The 18,554-nt window shown below is 34.7% G+C and overlaps 1 protein-coding gene across 1 annotated transcript in view; it reads left to right on the top strand.

Annotated features, from left to right (window-relative positions):
• The window catches only part of ATAD2 (ATPase family AAA domain containing 2), a 73,692-nt gene that overhangs the window by 8,065 nt on the left and 47,073 nt on the right, over positions 1-18,554 (top strand). The window contains exons 2-8 of the mRNA XM_035011861.1: positions 3,698-3,846; positions 9,246-9,295; positions 10,611-10,776; positions 11,276-11,378; positions 11,785-11,872; positions 12,717-12,884; positions 13,511-13,628. Coding sequence (XP_034867752.1) covers positions 3,698-3,846; positions 9,246-9,295; positions 10,611-10,776; positions 11,276-11,378; positions 11,785-11,872; positions 12,717-12,884; positions 13,511-13,628 — 842 coding nt within the window. The remainder of the gene's footprint in view (positions 1-3,697; positions 3,847-9,245; positions 9,296-10,610; positions 10,777-11,275; positions 11,379-11,784; positions 11,873-12,716; positions 12,885-13,510; positions 13,629-18,554) is intronic.

The raw sequence follows: 18,554 nt of genomic DNA, 5'->3' as shown, positions 1-18,554 counted from the left end.
ATGGGTAGCTGGAGTTAAGAGTGACATTTTCATCGTTGTGCATTTCTTCATTTTTCCAATTATAATGGGTATGTATTGCTTTTATTTTTATATTGCATTTATAAGAAATATTTTTGAAAGTTGTTATTTTAAAACTTCCCATTGTGTACCTCTATATAGGTGATTCCCAACAAACCTGTTTTGTTTTGTTTTTTGTCCACACAGTTAAGGAAAGCTTTTCTTGATGCCTAGTACTAATTTAGAGAGTATGAACGAAGCCACTCACTATGCAAATCAAAGATTCACTCATACCACTTATATAATTAAATCTTCCAAGATTTTCCAGGGAATTTTTTTTCCCGATAGTTAGCACCCCTTTTTTTTTCCCTTGTAGACAAACCTTTTTTATTATCCCCAGGAATATGGTGACATTTACTTTCTTTTTTTATTGTAATAATTAATTGTAGATAATATAAAATGTACCATTTTAACCATTTTTAAGTGTACAGTTCTATAGCATGAAGTACATTCATTTTGTTCTGCAACCATCATCACTGTCCATCTCCAGAATTTTTATGTTCCAAAACTGAAACTCTGTACCCATTAAATAATTCCCCATTTTTCCCTCCTCCTAGCACCTAACAACTACCTTTCTTTCTGTCTTTATGAATTTGACTACCCTCGACCCTCATATAAGAGGAAACATACAATATTTGTCCTTTTATAACTGGCTTATTTCACTTAGCATAATGTCTTCAGTTTCATATTTGTTGTATTAGTGTGTTAAAATTTACTTCCTTTTTAAGGCTGGATAATACTCTACTGTAAGTACCACAGTTTTTTAATCCATTCATCTATCGAATATTGGGATTGCATCTGCCTTTGGCCATTGTAAATAATGCTGCTATGAATAGGAGTATACAAATGTCTGCTTTCATTTCTTTTGAGTATATACCCAAAAGTAGGTTTGCTGGATCATACGGTAATTCTGTTTAATTTTTTGAGGAATTGCCATATCATTTTTCATAGTGGCTGTACCATTTTGCATTCCCACCAGCAATGTACAAGGGTTCCAGTTTCTCCACACCCTTGGCCAACGCTTATTTTCTCTTTTTTATAATAGCCATCCTAACAGTGTGAAGTGACATCTCATTTGTGGGTTTGATTTTGTATTTCTCTATGACTAGTTATGTTGGGCATCTTTTCGTGTGTTTATTGGCCATTTGTATATATTATTTGAAGAAGTGTCTATTCAAGTCTTCTGCCCATTTTTTGTTGCTAAAATATAGGAGTTCTTTATATATTATGGATATCAATCCTTTGTCAGATATATGATTTGTAAATGTTTTCTATTCCATGGGTTTCCATTTCACTCTGTGAATAGTGTCCCTGGCACAAAAGTTTATAATTTTGATAAAGTCCAGCTTATCTATTTTTTCTTTCATTATCTGTGCTTTCAGTATCATATCTAAGAAATCTTTGCCAAATCCAATGTAATGAAAGTTTTCCCCTATGTTTTCTTCTAAGAGTGTCTAAATTTTTAGCTCTGTATTCTCTGGTACATTTTTAAGGTTTTCCTTAAAACGATTTTGCTATCTAAGGTTTACCCCATCCCCATTGGTTTAAATAGTTAGAAAAGAGATCATTTCAGTCATCCTTTAGTGTTGACATTAAAAAATAAAACTATTGCATCAGTCTTTTTATCCCCTGGAATTGAAAAGCCATAGTTACTTGATACCTGTCTTGGAACATTAAAAACATAATACACAAACATGCTCCTTTAGCAGTCAGAAATTTTATCTTGGTTCTTTTTTTTCCTCTTTTACTTTGTATTTCCAAATCACGTAAACCTCAGCATTTTATCTTGATATATTTTTATACTTAAAAGTAATTTATTAAGTATCCTTTCATACTTGTAAAACAAAATTTGATTTTTTTTACACTTTTCTGTGATCACAAGGCTCTAAGAAAATATAACATAATGTTCAATTGATGCAAACAACAAAAGCATACTTATTTTGATTAAAAATGCTGAAACAGTAAGATTTCATTGGGATTTCATGTGATTGAAATCCCCCACCCCCACCCAATTAGTTCATATATCTGTGGAAGAATCTTATTGCTGAAGACAGTGTTTGGCATCAGTTCCATTGTTTTATAAATGTAAGCACCAAGAAACATTGTTCATATAAATAAGTAGACAGTAATGAAAGGAGTTTAGCAGTGCCACTCAGTTTTTCTGGGTTATATGCCAAAAAACACTTGCCAAAATTATTTTTCATGGTCTCTTTGCTTGATTAGGTCTCCTTTCAATTTTGTTGAAAGCAGAGAATTAGAAACCACCTCACAAAGGAAAGGATTTGTTGCCTAGCTTTGTCATTCAGTTTCTTAACACCTAACACTAGTGTTTTTCTTTGTTTGGCTTTAGGAAGGTTTTTAAAGCCTTGAGTCAGTCCACAATAGTAAGATTCAGAATGGGTGGGAGAGGTGACTTTCTTTTGTAAAATAAGAGAAAGGTAAATGAATGAGGATGCCTTCTCAGGCAAATCAGTTTTAAGAAAAAGTACATAGGGAAGTTAAGAATCTGGAAATAGATTCCCATAAAATTTTTCTTGGAAAGTCTTGTTATACTACACCTATCTAAGATGTAGGTGTTCATTTTAAAAATAATACACCTACCTAAAAGTGTAGATAATCCCTTTTCAAATATCCTTACATATAGGTACACTGATAAAAGTGATTAACAAACCATACATATCACTGATATTTTATGAAATACCTCTCCAATTCTTAACACAAATCCTTGTGGATTAAATATCCTTATTTTACTTGTGAACCAGTGAAATATTCTGCTCAAAGCAAAATTAAATGACAAAATGTCCTGATAACACAAAATGAAATGAATGTATAAAGCCAGACTAAGTTAGGGGGAGGGTATACTAATGTGGCAGGTTTTTAAAAATACTCCCTGTTTTTCAAAAATTGTCAATTTTCAGAGTAGTTTGACATGTAATTAGAGAGTTGTTAGGTACTTTTACCTTCTCTTTTTATGTGAAAGTAGCCTTTATATGATTTCAGAGAGATGTGTATGAACTTTTAGATACTTTATGACAGAACCTCTGTAGCTCGTAAAGAAGCCACTAACAGAAACTCTAGTCTGTTGAGCAATAATAAAGTCACATAGAGCACTGTGGTTTTTACAGATTAACATACATAAACAACCTTTGAATTCAAGTGTTGCATCATCTGGGTGAAACTGTGAAATAGATGGTAGTAATTCCTTTGTATCATCCAAGCCCAAATTACAATTCTGATGGTCCAGTTATTTTACAGTTGCTGCCAGTGGTTGCATGGCAGGCAATGGTTTGTGTATTTTTCTAATTTCTGTAGCCTTAAAATAAAGGAGTATTTAGTATTATGAACTGTTACAAGTTTTTGTCATTGGTGGAAAACTTTACTAGACCACTTGCTATGAAATAGAGCTATAAAACATCAATAAATCTTACATTAGCCATTTCATAGACATTGCTGATAATGTGTTTATCATAAAATGATTATTTAGTTTCAATACTGTTGTTGTTTCTTGGGGAGATACAGAATGATGCTGCCCAAAAAGCAGTTATTACAAACTTGTAATCAAAGAAAACTCTCAGGAGGAGTTTAACTTGGGGATTTTAACTGAAGAAAAACTTAGATCACTTTCTCATTTTTCTTAAAGGATGGGTCTTCAGTTAAAGAAGTTGAAACCTACCACCGGACACGTGCTTTAAGGTCTTTGAGAAAAAATGCACAGAATTCTTCAGATTCTAGTTTTGATAAGAATATGGAAATAACAGAAAAACATGCTAATGGAAGGCATTTTACAAGGTAAAACAAGATGGTTGAATGCTAATTTAAAATAGTTTTAAAGTAATTTAGGATTTGCATTTAATTTTTAAGTGTATTCTTGCCCAATCATCAAGATTCCAGGGTCGCAAAATGTAATTTGAAATGAAATTGCCACAAATAAATATTATTGAATTAAAATTTTAATATGTATCCAGTTTGTTTTTATTTTCTTGTTCAAAGACAATATTTGTGGTATGTGTGAGTGCAGCTGACAAAGCTGCTTGGTAACTACTTGAGTGTGTGACTTTGTGATTTTAACTTGCTTGTGATATGTGGTTCTGCTTCATACTTAATACAAAGCCTTTATTCAAAATAGTTATTTTTCTCATCATTTTCAAGTATTCTCATTATCAAGTATTTCATCAATTCTGAGTCATTTATGAATTTGTGTGTTGGTGCACTTCTAAAAGCAGTCTTCACATAGGAAGTGGAACATGGGTTTTTTTTTTTACTTGTCTAAGGGGACTAGATGATTTATACATATTTAAATTTCATTTCTCAAGAACCCTCAGAATTCCACTTTAATACTCCAGGAATTATTTTTAGTGAATTAGGTAGTTAGATAACTCAGGGAACTTGGATTTCTTTGGTTTGGGGCAGATTTAAATCTAATTAGCAAAAAACCTTGACTTTTCCACCCACTTTGGTGGGCCTGACATAAATGCGGGGGGTGCCAATTAGAATAAAATTTCTTTGATGAAATAATTGCTCTATACATTAATTCTTCTCATCATAGTAACAAGACTAGAACCCTCCTCTTTTTTTTTTTAAAGACTTATTTAAGTAATCTCTACACCCAGTGTGGGGCTCAAACTCATGACCCCAAGATCAAGAGTCACACGCTTCACTGTCCAAGCCAGCCAAAAACCCCTAGGGCCCTCCTATTCTTAAGTAGACTTTGATTATTTTGTGTAGCAGGTTTTCCAGATAAGTGACATCATGCCCTTTTAAGTTTGTTTTTTGTTATTTAAATAGTCTTTCATTATATATTTTAAAATTTGCATCATTTCATCCATTATTTATGGTGTGTTTACTACTGTATTTCATGGGATCCAAGATAGCAGCAATTGAAACACTCATTGTTTTATGAGACGGTAAAAAAAAACCACTGAAAGTTAAACTAAGACATTCCATCAGTTTTAAAACATCCCAATATTAGAGATGTTAAGATGGAGGGAAATGTACAACTTACAGAATTGATGAAATATAATTTAAGCTACCCCAATATTTCTGAAACTTGAAGTCTTTTTGGGGTGGGGAAAGTGGCCTATGGATTCTCTGTGAGAATTTTAAACTTTATTTCATGATCTCAAGAAAAAGTAAACATTCTGGATCATCTAAATTGCTACCTTCTAGAGAACAGTCATAAAATTTCAGGCCCTACATTGGTGTTTACAACTAAGTTGGTCCCAGCTAGTACTGCTTGAGTTAGCTCAGGTTCATGAGATAAAAACTGAGTCTGACCTGGATACATAAATGATGCTTTGAAGAGGAAGCCATGGATGTGATGTCATGACATGCTGTTCAAATGAAGGTTTGAAGCACTTGAAATACAGAGAAATGGATGAATTAAGTCATGATACACAACAAACATGATGTACAATATACCAAACTGAAGAGAAACTGATAGCAGTCTGTACCACATTCACACAGCAAATGGCTATTTTATTTCAGCAAAACCTCATATGTTAATATTTTTGTTAGTGGTTTTGTTGGGTTTATTTTATTTGTATAAAATGTAAATGAATCTCTCTCTAGTTTGGCTTGTACATAGTCATAAGAAGTTTAATGTTTGGGGGGGCACCTGGGTGGCTCATTCAGTTAAGCATTGGACTCTTGATCTCCGCTCAGGTCATGATCTGGGGTCCTGGTATCTAAGCACCATGTTGGGCTCTGCACTCAGCAGGTAGTCTCCTTAAGGATTCTCTCCCTCAGCTCTTCCCCCTTTTCACTCTCACATGCACTCTCTCTCTCAAATAAATAAATCTTTTTTTAAAAAAGAACTGTTAAAAATTTAATGTTGGAAGTCCTTCAAGTCTTTACCTTTAAAAGTATATGTACCTTAAGTTTATGAAACATTGTGTTGGCCTTTATGCTCAAAAGCTATTAGAGGAGTGTTAAGTGCTTTTTCAATCTAGAATTAAAGATGAGTGACATGGTATTTTTAAATTTGATTCCTTTTAAAATATATTGAGTTGCGGGGCGCCTGGGTGGCTCAGTCGGTCAAGCGTCTGCCTTCAGCTCAGGTCATGATCCCAGGGTTCTGGGATCGAGTCCCGCATCGGGTTCCCTGCTGGGCGGGAAGCCTGCTTCTCCCTCTGCCTCTCTCTCTCTCTCTCTGACTCATGAATAAATAAATAAAACATTAAAAAAAAATAAAATACATTGCATTGCTGTCTTTTAAAATTTTTTTTTAATTTTTATTTTTATTAGAAGGAGAGGGAGAAAGAGGATCTTAAGCAGACTCCACCCTGAGTGAGGAGCCTGACACCAGGCTTGATCTCACAACCCTGAGATCATGACCTGAGCTGAAATCAATAGTCAGATACTTAACCAACTGATTCACCCAGTTGTTTTTAAATAACTTTACAGAGATATAATTCACATACCATAAGATTCACAATTTTAGAATAGTTCACAGTGGTGAACAGTGGTTTTAGAATATTCACAGTATTGTGCTACCATCACTACTATCCAATTTCAGAACATTTTCATCACCCCAGAAAGAAACCTTGTTATATTATCTCCCACCTCCTTCTCCCTCCCCACTGGCCCCTTGGAAACCACTAATCTACTTTCTGTCTCTATGGATTTGGCTATTCTGGACATTTTATATAAATGGAATCACATTTATGGCCTTTTGTATCTGGCTTCTTTCACTCAGTGTGATGTTTTGAAGGTTCATTTTATTGTAGTACCTATCAGCACTTCATTCTTTTTTTGCTGAATAAGAATCCATTGCATAAATATATCATGTTTTGTTTATCCACTCATTAGTTGATGGACATTTGGATTGTTTCTACTTTGTGGCTATTTTGAATGATATTGTGAACATTGGTGTTCAAATTTTGTGTGGACATAGGGTTTTGATTGGGGGTATATACCTAGGAGTGAATTGCTGGGTCAGATGGTAACTTTTAACATTGAGGAACTGCTGAATAGTTGGCTAAGGCAGCTGTACCATTTTACATTCCCATTAGCAGCTCATGAGGGTTCCTATTTCTCCACATCCTCATCAACACTTGTCATAGTCTTTTTGGTTTTAGCCATTTAATGGGTGTAAGAGTATCCCTTGTGGTTCTGATTTACATTTCCTTGATGGTTAATAGCATAGAATATCTTTTCGTGTGCTTATTGGCCATTTATATGTCTTCTGTGGAGAAGAACTTCTATCTTAAAAAATAATCTGTGTATTCAGATCATTATTACAAAGACTTATTTTACATAGTGATGACATTAGGATCTGTTTGTATAAGACTTAGATAAACTAGCCCTCAGTATTATTGAATTTTGCTTGACGTAGTTTCCTGCTACTTATCAGGGTGACCCTTTTCGCCGTTGCTAGTTTGCCTGACTATAGTAATCTCTACTTACTTCCTTTCTGTGTCCCTCCATCCGTTTTGTTTTCTATCTGAGGCTCAAAGACCAGGAGATCAAAACTGTTAGAATAATACAGAAAGATCTGAGTAACTGTACCTGAGGGCAGGATCTATATTTCTTTGGTTCTGGAGTTCCTAACTAGGGTCCAGTAATCATAGTTTTCAGGGAGCTCATGAAACCTCTGAAATAACGTATAAACTTGTATGTGTGTATGCAGTTTTCTTTTTTTTTTTTTTTTAAGATTTTATTTATTCATGAGAGACAGAGAGAGAGAGAGAGAGAGGCAGAGGGAGAAGCAGGCTCCCAAGGAGCAGGGAGCCCGATGCGGGACTCGATCCCAGGATCCTGGGATCATGACCTGAGCCGAAGGCAGACGCTTAACCGTCTGAGCCACCCAGGCGCCCTGTATGCAGTTTTCTAGGTAGAAAAGATCCATAGCTTTTATCAGATTTGCAGAGGTTGACAAAAGTCCAGGCACCTGTTTTTGTAAATAGTTTCCCTGGAGCACAGCCATACCCATCATTCTGCCTATGGCTGTTTCCCTGCTTCAGTGTTAAAGCTGTGTGTGACCAGAGACTGTATGACTCACAAGCCTAAGTGTTTGCTACCCACCCGTTTAAGGAAAAGTTTATCAACCCCTGTAAGGGGAAAGGTGCTCCCATTCCCCTACAGGCAAGAAGGAAAGAGAGAAAAAGAAGGAAGGGCAGAGAGAGAGAGAAAGAAAAAGAGAGAAAGAAAGAACGAACATTGCTTTAATCATTATGTCCCTAGCATTTAATAGGGGCCTTGTTTATAGAAGTATAGACCTACATGGTATGGAGGGAGGGGATCCTTTATGAGGAATGTCTATGAGCCTATGAACAAACTAGGCCTTGACCTGTGGATAGATTGCTCAAATGTTTTTATTTTGTTCTTGGTTCTTAACAAAAGAGATAATGAATTAATGATGACTTACATTGTGAGAATACATGATTTGACTCTTCTGGATAAGATGGTTCCATTTTATTTTAAAGTGTCACATTTGAAATCCCATGTGTATAACCAGCCCACTTGGAAATAGCTTGACACATAGGTTGATTAATAGATGTAGCTATCCAAGTATGGAAAATTGAGTCCCTAAAAATAAGTTAATGAGACATACTGTTTTGTTTGCTCAGTGGCTTTTGAAAAAATATGGGGGGAGGGTACTTGTGTTTTTAAAACCTTGGAAAGTATTCTTTCCAATTTCAGTACTGCCTGCCAGTTTTTTAAGTGAAATATCTGATTCACAAATGGGACTGTTTCTGCATGTGAATGATAATGCATGTCATATAGAGATTGTAGCCAGCAAATGTTTTTAGAAGGAAATTAACATATTGCTAAGGGACATTAGTTCTGTTTATAGTTATAAATATCTCAAGGATGTGGGATCACTATATCCCTGTGGTATAAAACACACTGTCTTATGCTCAATAATTACAGTTCAACTATACCTAAATACTTAGGCTAAGGATATAATTTCTTGTTTTAAGTAACACTTTGATTTGATTAATTCTGTTTAAGAGTTAATACATATATCATTGCATTTCACAACAGGATTCTCAGACTTTGTTTAGCCATAACTGACATAAGCATAGATATTCTAAAGCTTTTTATTTTTCAGTGGTTTTTAGGCTTTTAGGTACCTATGAGTATTTACTCTCTAAGCTGATACACCTTTTTACCCTACTTTGTAGTATTATGAAATATAGGATTTAAAATTATGTCAATTATTTTGAATAATATATTTTTTCATATAGGCAGTTGGCCAGACAGCAGGCTGATAAGAAAAAAGAAGAGTGCAAAGAAGGTAAGTAATGTTAAAGGCATTTCAGATTGAAAACATGTAATTCATATTTTGTTTACAGATGTATTGAGGTACATAAAATAAACTGTACATATTTAAAGTTTACAATTTGTTTGGTTTGTTTTAAGTGTATGCCGTGAAGCCACCACTGCAATAAGATAGTGAAGATAACTATCACTGCCAGAAACTCCCTCAGACCTCTTTATAATCACTCCCCCTACTCCTCTCCAGGCCTTCCACACACCAAGATTCCTGAGCAATCACCAATCTGCTTTCTATCACTATAATTTAGTTTTCATTTTTTAGAGTTTTATGTAAATGAAATTATGCAGTCGCATTCTTTTTGTCTGGCTTTCTTTCTCTCAGCATAATTACTTTCAGTATCATCCACATTGTTTCATATTCTTGCCAAGTATTCCATTATATGGATATACCACAGTTTGTCCCCCGCCCAGTTCTATTGATATAATTGACATATAACATTGTGCATGTTTAAAGTGTACAATAAATGTTGATTTGGTACATTTATATATTGCAAAATGATTATCATAGCTTTAGCTAACACCAGCATCCTGTCACATAATTTCCATTTCTTTTTCGTGGTGAGAACATTTAAGATACACTCTCTTAGCAACTTTGAAGTGTGTAATACAGTATTACTAACTATAATCTCTATGCTGTACATTAAATCCTCAGAATTTATATGTCTTATAGCTGGAAATTTATATTCTGACCAACAGCTCTCCTTTTCCCTCACCAGCCAGTCCTTGGTAACTAACATCCTAGTCTGTTTCTATGAGTTTGGCTTTTTTTAGATTCCACATTTAAATGATATTACACAATATTTGTCTTTCTCAGACTTCTTTCACTTAGCATAATGCCCTCAAGGTCCATCCATGTTATTGCAAACGGCAGGATATTCTTTCTCATGGCTGAATGGTATTCTGTTGTGTATGTATATTTTACATCTTCATCCATTCATCCATTGAGGGATACTTAGGTTGTTTCCCATAATTTGTTTATTCCTCTTTTGGTGGACATTTGGGTTGTTTCCAGTTTGGGGCTATCACATTTGAACGTTTGTATACAAATTTTTGTATTACATATCTTTCCTTTTCTCTGGAAAGCAGAATGGCTAAGTCATATGGTAAGTGTATGTTGTAACTTTATTTTTGTTTTCTATTATTTTTAAGAACGGTAAGTTCAAGATACTGTGATTTTGTTCTATGAAAGTATAGCTATTCAGTTGTTCATTTTAGAATTGTTTTATAAATGCCGTTATTTAAAATCATTCCATTTTTATGTACACATCTTGAAGACAAAGTGATTCCAGTTACTCGGTCATTGAGGACTAGAAACATTGTTCAAACTAAAGAACACTTGCATGAAGAGAATGGTGACGTTGAAGTTCGCCGCAGTTGCAGGATTAGAAGTCGCTATAGTAGTGTGAACCAGTCTGTGCTGTTTGACAAACTTATAACAAAGTAAGTAAAAATTATTTAGATCAAGATGATTTAGCTGGCAAAATTTTTTGTTGGGGAAGGATCATAAATTTCAACTAGCTTAAATATTTAATATGTTAAGCTGTGTAAAGCATAAAAGAGAATGATTATTAGAGGGCTTTGTAATGGTCCTATATATGTATTTAAATTCTTGGAAAGAGGGGCACCTGGGTGGCTCAGTCAGTTAAGCGTCTTCCTTCGGCTCAGGTCATGATCCTGTGGTCCTGGGTTTGAGCCTCTCCTTCTGCCTGCCACTCCCCCTGCTTTGGTCTCTCTTTCTGTCAAATAAATAAATAAAATCTTAAAAAAATAAATTCTTGGAAAGAAATTTTAGAATATTGTTGCACAAGTGAATCAACGCCTTGTATAGAGATATTTAAAATCCCAGCACTCAAAAAATACAGTGGAAAAAAAAATAAAGTTTTTAATAATGTGCTACTCTTTTACAATTTTAGCTTATATTATGTCAATTTTCTTAAAGCACTGCCGAAGCTGTACTTCAGAAAATGGATGACATGAAGAAGATGCGTAGACAGCGAATGAGGGAACTTGAAGACTTGGGAGTGTTCAATGAAACAGAAGAAGTAAATATATCCTTCCTCAGCCCTGAAACTAGTGTAACATTGTGTGTCAACTACACTTCAATAAAAAAGAATATGTACATATATCTCCTTCCATTTAGGGGATAATTTAGGGGATAATTTAATGATCTCCTTCCATTTAGGGGATAATTTAATGATAATTTAATGATCCATTTAGGGGATAATTTAATGATACCTTTTTTCTATGGTACCTATCCATTTTTTGGTTAAATTATTCATCATTTTCAACATTTTTAAACTGTCCAGCATTTGTTTGATCAGTCACTAGTTACTGCTATAGTTTAAGAGTTTATAGCTGTAAATACCTGCATTTTAAGCAGGATAGGAAGATCCTACTGAATTTTTTTAATATACTCAATGTTAATGGCTTTTGTTTAAACATTTTTAGGAGAATCTTAATATGTACACAAGAGGAAAACAAAAAGGTATTCAAAGAACGGATGAGGAAACAACTGACAATCAAGAAGGCAGTGTGGGTTAGTCTTTTGTTCTACTCCTGGGTTTGAATTTCAGCACTTTTTATTTAGTAGAAGATAGCTTTTTTATTCAGAAGTTGTGACATTTATGGTAGTTTGTGAGAGATCAAAGGATTGGTCATGATTGAAAAGTGAGGACAGGGAAGAGCTTAAAAGAATAGTATGTCTTATTTGGGAAAATACTTGAAATCAACAAATCTAAAGCAAATAAACCCGGTTTGCTTGTATAGTATATCTGCAGACAACACGTCTCTGTTAAAAGATGATAAAAATTAAGTTTAGCTCTTCTGTTTAGAAATTGCTGCTATAATTTATTAGAACTTCTCTTGAGTGAAAACCGGTTTTCTGAAATGCATTTTAAATATTTGGTGAGGGTGTTTCACAATTTCACAAGCAGATTATTTGAGTTAACACTCCATGTAATTCAGTGACAGCCAGAAGGGCTGGATGGAATTTAAAACTTAAATATGAAAGGCAAAAGCTAAGTGAGAAGATACTCTAATTTGTCAACATGTTAAATTAACTTAGAAACTTAAGTATAGTCACTTATATTAATAAAATTAGCAGCAATACCATAACCTTTAGTTTGGTACTACTGACAATAGCCTTTAAACTTCTTTCCCTGCTTCCTTTTTCCTTCCCCTAGTTATTTTTAATTCTACAATTTACTTCATTTGTAAAAATCTTCATTTATAGGCTGCAAAAGAATTACAGATCATTTCTATGAACAATTTAGAAGCAAATAAATTTTTAGAGGAGGGTCTCTTTCTCCCTGAATTCCACTGTGTTAAAAATCATTAACATTTTAGTGACTATCTTGAAAGTAAATGTTTCTTAACTGTAGAATCATCTGAAGAGGGTGAAGACCAAGAAGATGAAGATGATGGTGAAGATGATGAAGATGATGATGATGATGATGATGAAGATGAAGAGGATGGGGAAGAAGATAATCAGAAACGATATTATCTTAGACAGAGAAAAGCTACTGTGTACTACCAGGCTCCACTGGAAAGTAAGTGCTATATATATTTTTTCCAGGAGAAGCTGTAATTATATTACCTTTATCTTTACTGCCTTTTCTCTCTTATTTTTCATGTTTTCATTTTACAGAATACTCATGGCTGTTGTCTTTCATAAACTGTGCTAAATGTGCAAGAAATCATTTCTTCAAGAAAGTTAGATATTAGCCTTGACCAAAGCAAATGGGCCGTTTTGAAATTTCATGTCTGTGTTTAATTATTTTAGATTTATTTATTTATTTAGATTTTACAGCTTTCTACTTAGGTTATTTTGCCACTTTGTGTAAATAGGACCTTTTTTGATTTATTTTAAAGTTATACCTCAGTACTTATGAGCATATATATATGCAGGGCTGATAACCAGCTGTTATGCATCAGTATAATCGTAATGGTTGTTTATGGCCAGTGTATGTTTTGGTTGGTTGGTGTCTGTGCTATACATATTTTCAAAAGCAACCCTGCAGATATAAAAGATTTAAAATGTGAACAGTAAAACAGTCTGTAGAAGGTATGTACTAGTATTTTCACGGAAGGCAGCACCTTTTTGAGTATTTAAATGAAGAGCAAAATTATTTTCATACGTATTTATATATTACATACTTATAATTCTTCTTTTTAGAACCTCGTCACCAGAGAAAGCCCAACATATTTTATAGTGGCCCAGCTTCTCCTGCAAGACCAAGATACAGATTATCTTCTGCTGGACCAAGAAGTCCTTATTGTAAACGAATGAACAGGTTTGGTTCTGAAGTAGTGATTGATTTATGACAACATAATTATGGCTATGTTAGGGTAGGATTCTAGAGTCTTAGGATTGAGTGTATCCAAATAGAATTCTAGAACCATATATTTGGGAGAGTTAGCTCTTTTCCTATAATGCTCTTACCCTTACTACCACTGACTGGTTTTTGCTTTTGCTTCCATTAATAGGAATTGTTAATAACTACCATGGTAAAGTAGTTTATTCCATTGTTCCACACTTTAATAATAGAGGCTACCTTTGCTTCAGTGTTTACTGTATTCCTGGCTTGGTGTTAAGCATCTTACATAGGCTGTTTCATTTAATCTTCACATTGTTTGAGTATAGGTGTAGTCTTGTCTTCTCATAGTATCACAGACATATTTTCTCACTATGACAAACATTCTAGGTTACATAACTTTCTAGACTTTTCATGATACCATCCTTTTCTAGATCTGTTTTTTTTCCAGGTGTTTTTTTATTTTATTTTATTTTTTATTTTTTTTATTTATTTGACAGAGAGAGACACAGCGAGAGAGGGAACACAAGCAGGGGGAGTGGGAGAGGGAGAAGCAGGCTTCCCGCAGAGCAGGGAGCCCGATGTGGGACTCGATCCCAGGACCTTGGGATCATGACCTGAGCCGAAGGCAGTCGCTTAACCAACTGAGCCACCCAGGCGCCCCTTTTTTCCAGGTTTTATTTCCACTTTTTAAAAATTCATTTCTTTCATATAGTAGGAAGCATTTTTTCTTTGACATTTCAAATTACTTGTAGGTTTTTTTCCCCTTCTACATCCTAACATTTGTTGGTTGTATGTCATAATTAAGTCCAAAGAGGTAATTCTTGTTATTTTCTCATTCTCCCAAGTAATAAAAGGTTTTCTGATTCACTAGAACTTTTTGGGTAATAGTAACATTATAGTAATTCATGAATGAGAGAGTTTGTTGGTGAAGACTAAAGAAGGCAAAAAAAAAAAAAAAAAAAGCACATTGATAGGGAAATGGTACTTTTTCCTAATACTAATTTTCTCAGAGGTGAGACAAATCCTTCAAGACTTCAACTATTCACACAGTTCTTGAAAGTCTCCTCATAGAAGCAAACTATCTAATCACAGAAAGCAACACTTTCATAGGTGCTGACAAATTCTTCTCTTCTAGGAAAAATATGAAATACTACTTGTGTCCCTGGCTCTTTTAATTTCATTATCAGAGTGTCAAAAATCAAAAGTGTACATTCTAGATTTCCTGTTTCGTCATCCCTTTTCATACAATCAGAGCCCAGAAGGATGGAGGACCAGGAGGGTAACCTGTCAGGGCTGCCCAAGATAAGTTGCACTGAAAGGAGGCCACACTGTCATTACTTTTCATAGGCCTCTAAAAATGTTAAAGACCAGTATTTTGGTGGTGAAATCTAATGATCTTCAGAAAATCAGGATAAGGCATAATGTTCCCTGGAATCCCACCAAGCATAAGGCCCAGGGCAGCTGTCTTGGTTGCCTGACTCAAAGGACAAACCTCTATTAGATCCAACAGAAGTGAAAGGCTGGCACTTACTTTGAGATTTAGTTTCTTTTCTTTTAATGGATATATGTTTCTGAAAGTAACTTACTTAATGACTGACTGCCTCTATAATCACCACCTACTATGTTATCTTGCAACAGGTAGGATGTTTTTTTGGGTTTTTTTGCCTGTTTGGTGCTCAAGTTCCCATATCTGGTTTACAGAGTCTACCCTTTATGGAAAGTGTCTCATAGCTCTTTGGGTACGGGATTTTTTTTTCCCACTACAATTATTTAACAAATGTTTGAGTACTACCATGTGCTAAGCACTATGGATATAAAAATGACTAAGTCAGGATTCCTGCCCTTGGATCACATTGACTAGTGGAAGATTCTGACACATTTATTTTATATTTTTTATTTGTGTATTTTATTTATTTATTATTTGACTGTAGTTGACACACGTGTTACATGAGTTTCAGTTATACAACATAGTGATTCAGCAACTGTATGTTATGCAGTGGTCACTACAAGTGGAGCTATCATCTGTCACTATAACAATGCTATTAAAATACTATTGACAGTATTCCCTATGCTGTACCTTTAACTCCTGTAATTTCATCATTCCATTATTGGAAGCCTGTATCTCCCACTCCTGGTCACCCATTTTGCCCACCGCCCCTCACAACCCCCTGTCTCGCAACCAGCAGTTCTCTGTATTTATAGGTCTGATCTGCTTTATGTTTGTTTATCCATCCTGACACATTTAAAGTATGAACTAAGAGATTTAAAATGTTGACCCTGAGTCAACATTATTTGACTTAATGATTTTGGTTTTGGTTTTGATAGCTTTGTAAAGATTTTTGCTTTTTGATAACAGTTTTATTGAGATATAATTCACATACCATATAGGTCACCCATTTAAAGTGTACAATTCAAGGACTTTTAGTATTTTCACAGTTGTGCAGCTCTCACCACAATTTTAGAACATTTTTCTTGTCTCAGAAAGAAACCCTGTATTCTTTAGTTATCTCCAATCCCTCCAGCCCCCACCCCCAACCCTAAGCAACCAGTAATATATTTTCTGTCTCTCAAGATTTGCCTATTCTGGGTATTCCGTTTATGTGCACTCTTTTGTGAGTGGCTTCTTTCACTTGGTACAACATTTTCAAGGTTCATCCACATTTAGCATGTATAGTACTACTTTTTTTTAATACCAAATAAGATTCCATTGTATAAATATACCATATTTAGTTTATCCATTTATCAGTTGATAAACATTTGGGTTGTTTCTACTTTTTGGCTACTGTGAATACTATCATGAACATTTGTGAACAACTTTTTGTGTGGACTTATGTTTTCACTTCTCTTAAGTATGTACCTAGAAGTGGAATTGCTAGATCAAATGCTAACTATATTTACTGTTTCAAGGAATTATCAGATTATTTTCCAGAATGGCTGCTTTATTTTACATTCCCACAAGGAATGTATGAGAGTTCCAATTTCTCCACATCTTAACTAACACTTATTATTATCTGACCTTTTGAATGTAGCCCTTTAAGCCCCCCCTTTTTTTGTAACACTCTTGCCAAGGCTGTGTAAACATCTCTTCCCCCTTTAACAACCTTCATGGTAATTTTGCTCAGCCTTTTTACTTTTTATTAAAGAGACCAGCTTGTTTATAGTTCATGTCCTACTTCACCTACTTAGGCATGGAAACAAAGCACACATCCAAAGAATCGTTTGAACATTGCTCTTAGTATCCATGGCAAGTGGTCCAGAAACCTTGCACCCACAGAGGAGGACCTTCCAAGGGTCTTTGGCATACTTAATAGCCGAGCTTCAGGAATGCTGCCTCTAAGCAGGATTTTCTTTCTTATGATTGCTAACCTCTACTCATCTAAGGTTTATTCTTTAGCTTCAGTCTGCAGTTTCTGGAACAAGCCTAGTCCCTTTGAACGCGAAGGTAACATAATAGTATTCCAGAGTATTCCTTACCTGTTGTCAAGGTGCCGGGACTGGCAGCTCTAGACACTGGTTAGACTCACAGCGCTGACCCAGTGTTTATCCATGCCAGAAGTTCAGATGTTTTTAAAAAGCAAAGTGGAAAAAAAAATAAGTGAATGTGTGTTTAGAATCTTTTTAAAACTGAAATAATGGCCTTTCTACAGTATAGTTATGAAGAACCTGGACCCATGACTATGACTGCCCAGATTGCAAGCCCAGTTGTTCCATTTATTAGTGACCTTTAGCAAGTTACTTACCGTCTCTTGTGTCAGTTTTTGGACCCATAGAATGAGGAGGACAATATTATCTCTCTCACAGTATTGTGAGAATTAGATGAGTTAATGCATGTAAAGCATTTAAGATACTATTTGGCTCATTGATTGCTGTATGTTTTTGTTATTTTAACAATACTTTAACTCTTTTGGTTTGTGAAATCAACAACTGGAAATCAGTATATATAGAATGTGGATTTTTGGAATAGAAAGACAACGGTTTGAATTCAGACACCATCATCGTCTCATTCGTTCATTTTGAGCAAGTTGTCTAAACTGTGAGCCAGCCACATTGGCCTCAACTCTAAATGAGCATGCCATATGTACTTGTCCAAAGATTAAGATTAAATGAGATAATATGTCTACTAACTGGTACAAGAAGCACTTAATAATCGTTAGTCCTTTTTATTAATTGTGAAGTTGGTCTTAATTATGTGAATATATACTGAATTCACACAGTTATATGAATTATGTGCTTACAAGTTAGTCTTTTTGTAATATTAATGGGAATATTAAATTCGTCTTTCATATAAAATTGCAGACTTGTGCTAGATAGTTTTAGTTTCAGGCTGATCACAAAAATGGTCTTGGGCATGTTTGAAAGGTGGACAGTGGAGGATCACTTTCTCATTTATGTCTGTGTTTCTGTAACCCCTAGCCAAAACTCTTGGGGCCATTTGTGTTTCAGAATTCAGGTTGGAGGGCAGGGGGGAGTCACAAAGGTAATGTGCAACATTAACATCTCTAGGAGTGTCTGAGCCAGTAACGCCTAGTCAGATGTGTTCTATAGCAGAACATAAGAATAATCATTGTAAGTGGGACAAATAGAGACTATGAATTGCCTTTATGACATGTCAGATCCTGCTATGTGAATAGTGGAGAAACTTGTTTTCCATGTACAAGATGCTGGACCTACATTATGCAGATAATAGATTGTGAACCTTTTATATTTTTGGAAATACCTACTTACTATGATTGCACTCTAATTCAGGAAAAGCTCTAAACCCTGAGGCAATAGAACAATTAAGGCTTTCCCAGCTAGATTCTTTGTCTTTCCTGTGGGTCTTTTGCAACAATGCAAAGGTATAAGTGATTTAAAACTTTTTTCAGTATTTGTAGCACTTGGCATCTTATTTAATACTACCAA

Source organism: Mirounga leonina, unplaced genomic scaffold, assembly GCF_011800145.1.
Source record: "Mirounga leonina isolate KUSES-001 unplaced genomic scaffold, KU_Mleo_1.0 Mir_165, whole genome shotgun sequence".
Lineage (NCBI taxonomy): Eukaryota > Metazoa > Chordata > Mammalia > Carnivora > Phocidae > Mirounga > Mirounga leonina.
Note: the sequence above shows the minus strand (reverse complement) of the source record. Positions and strands in the feature narration are given on the sequence as shown.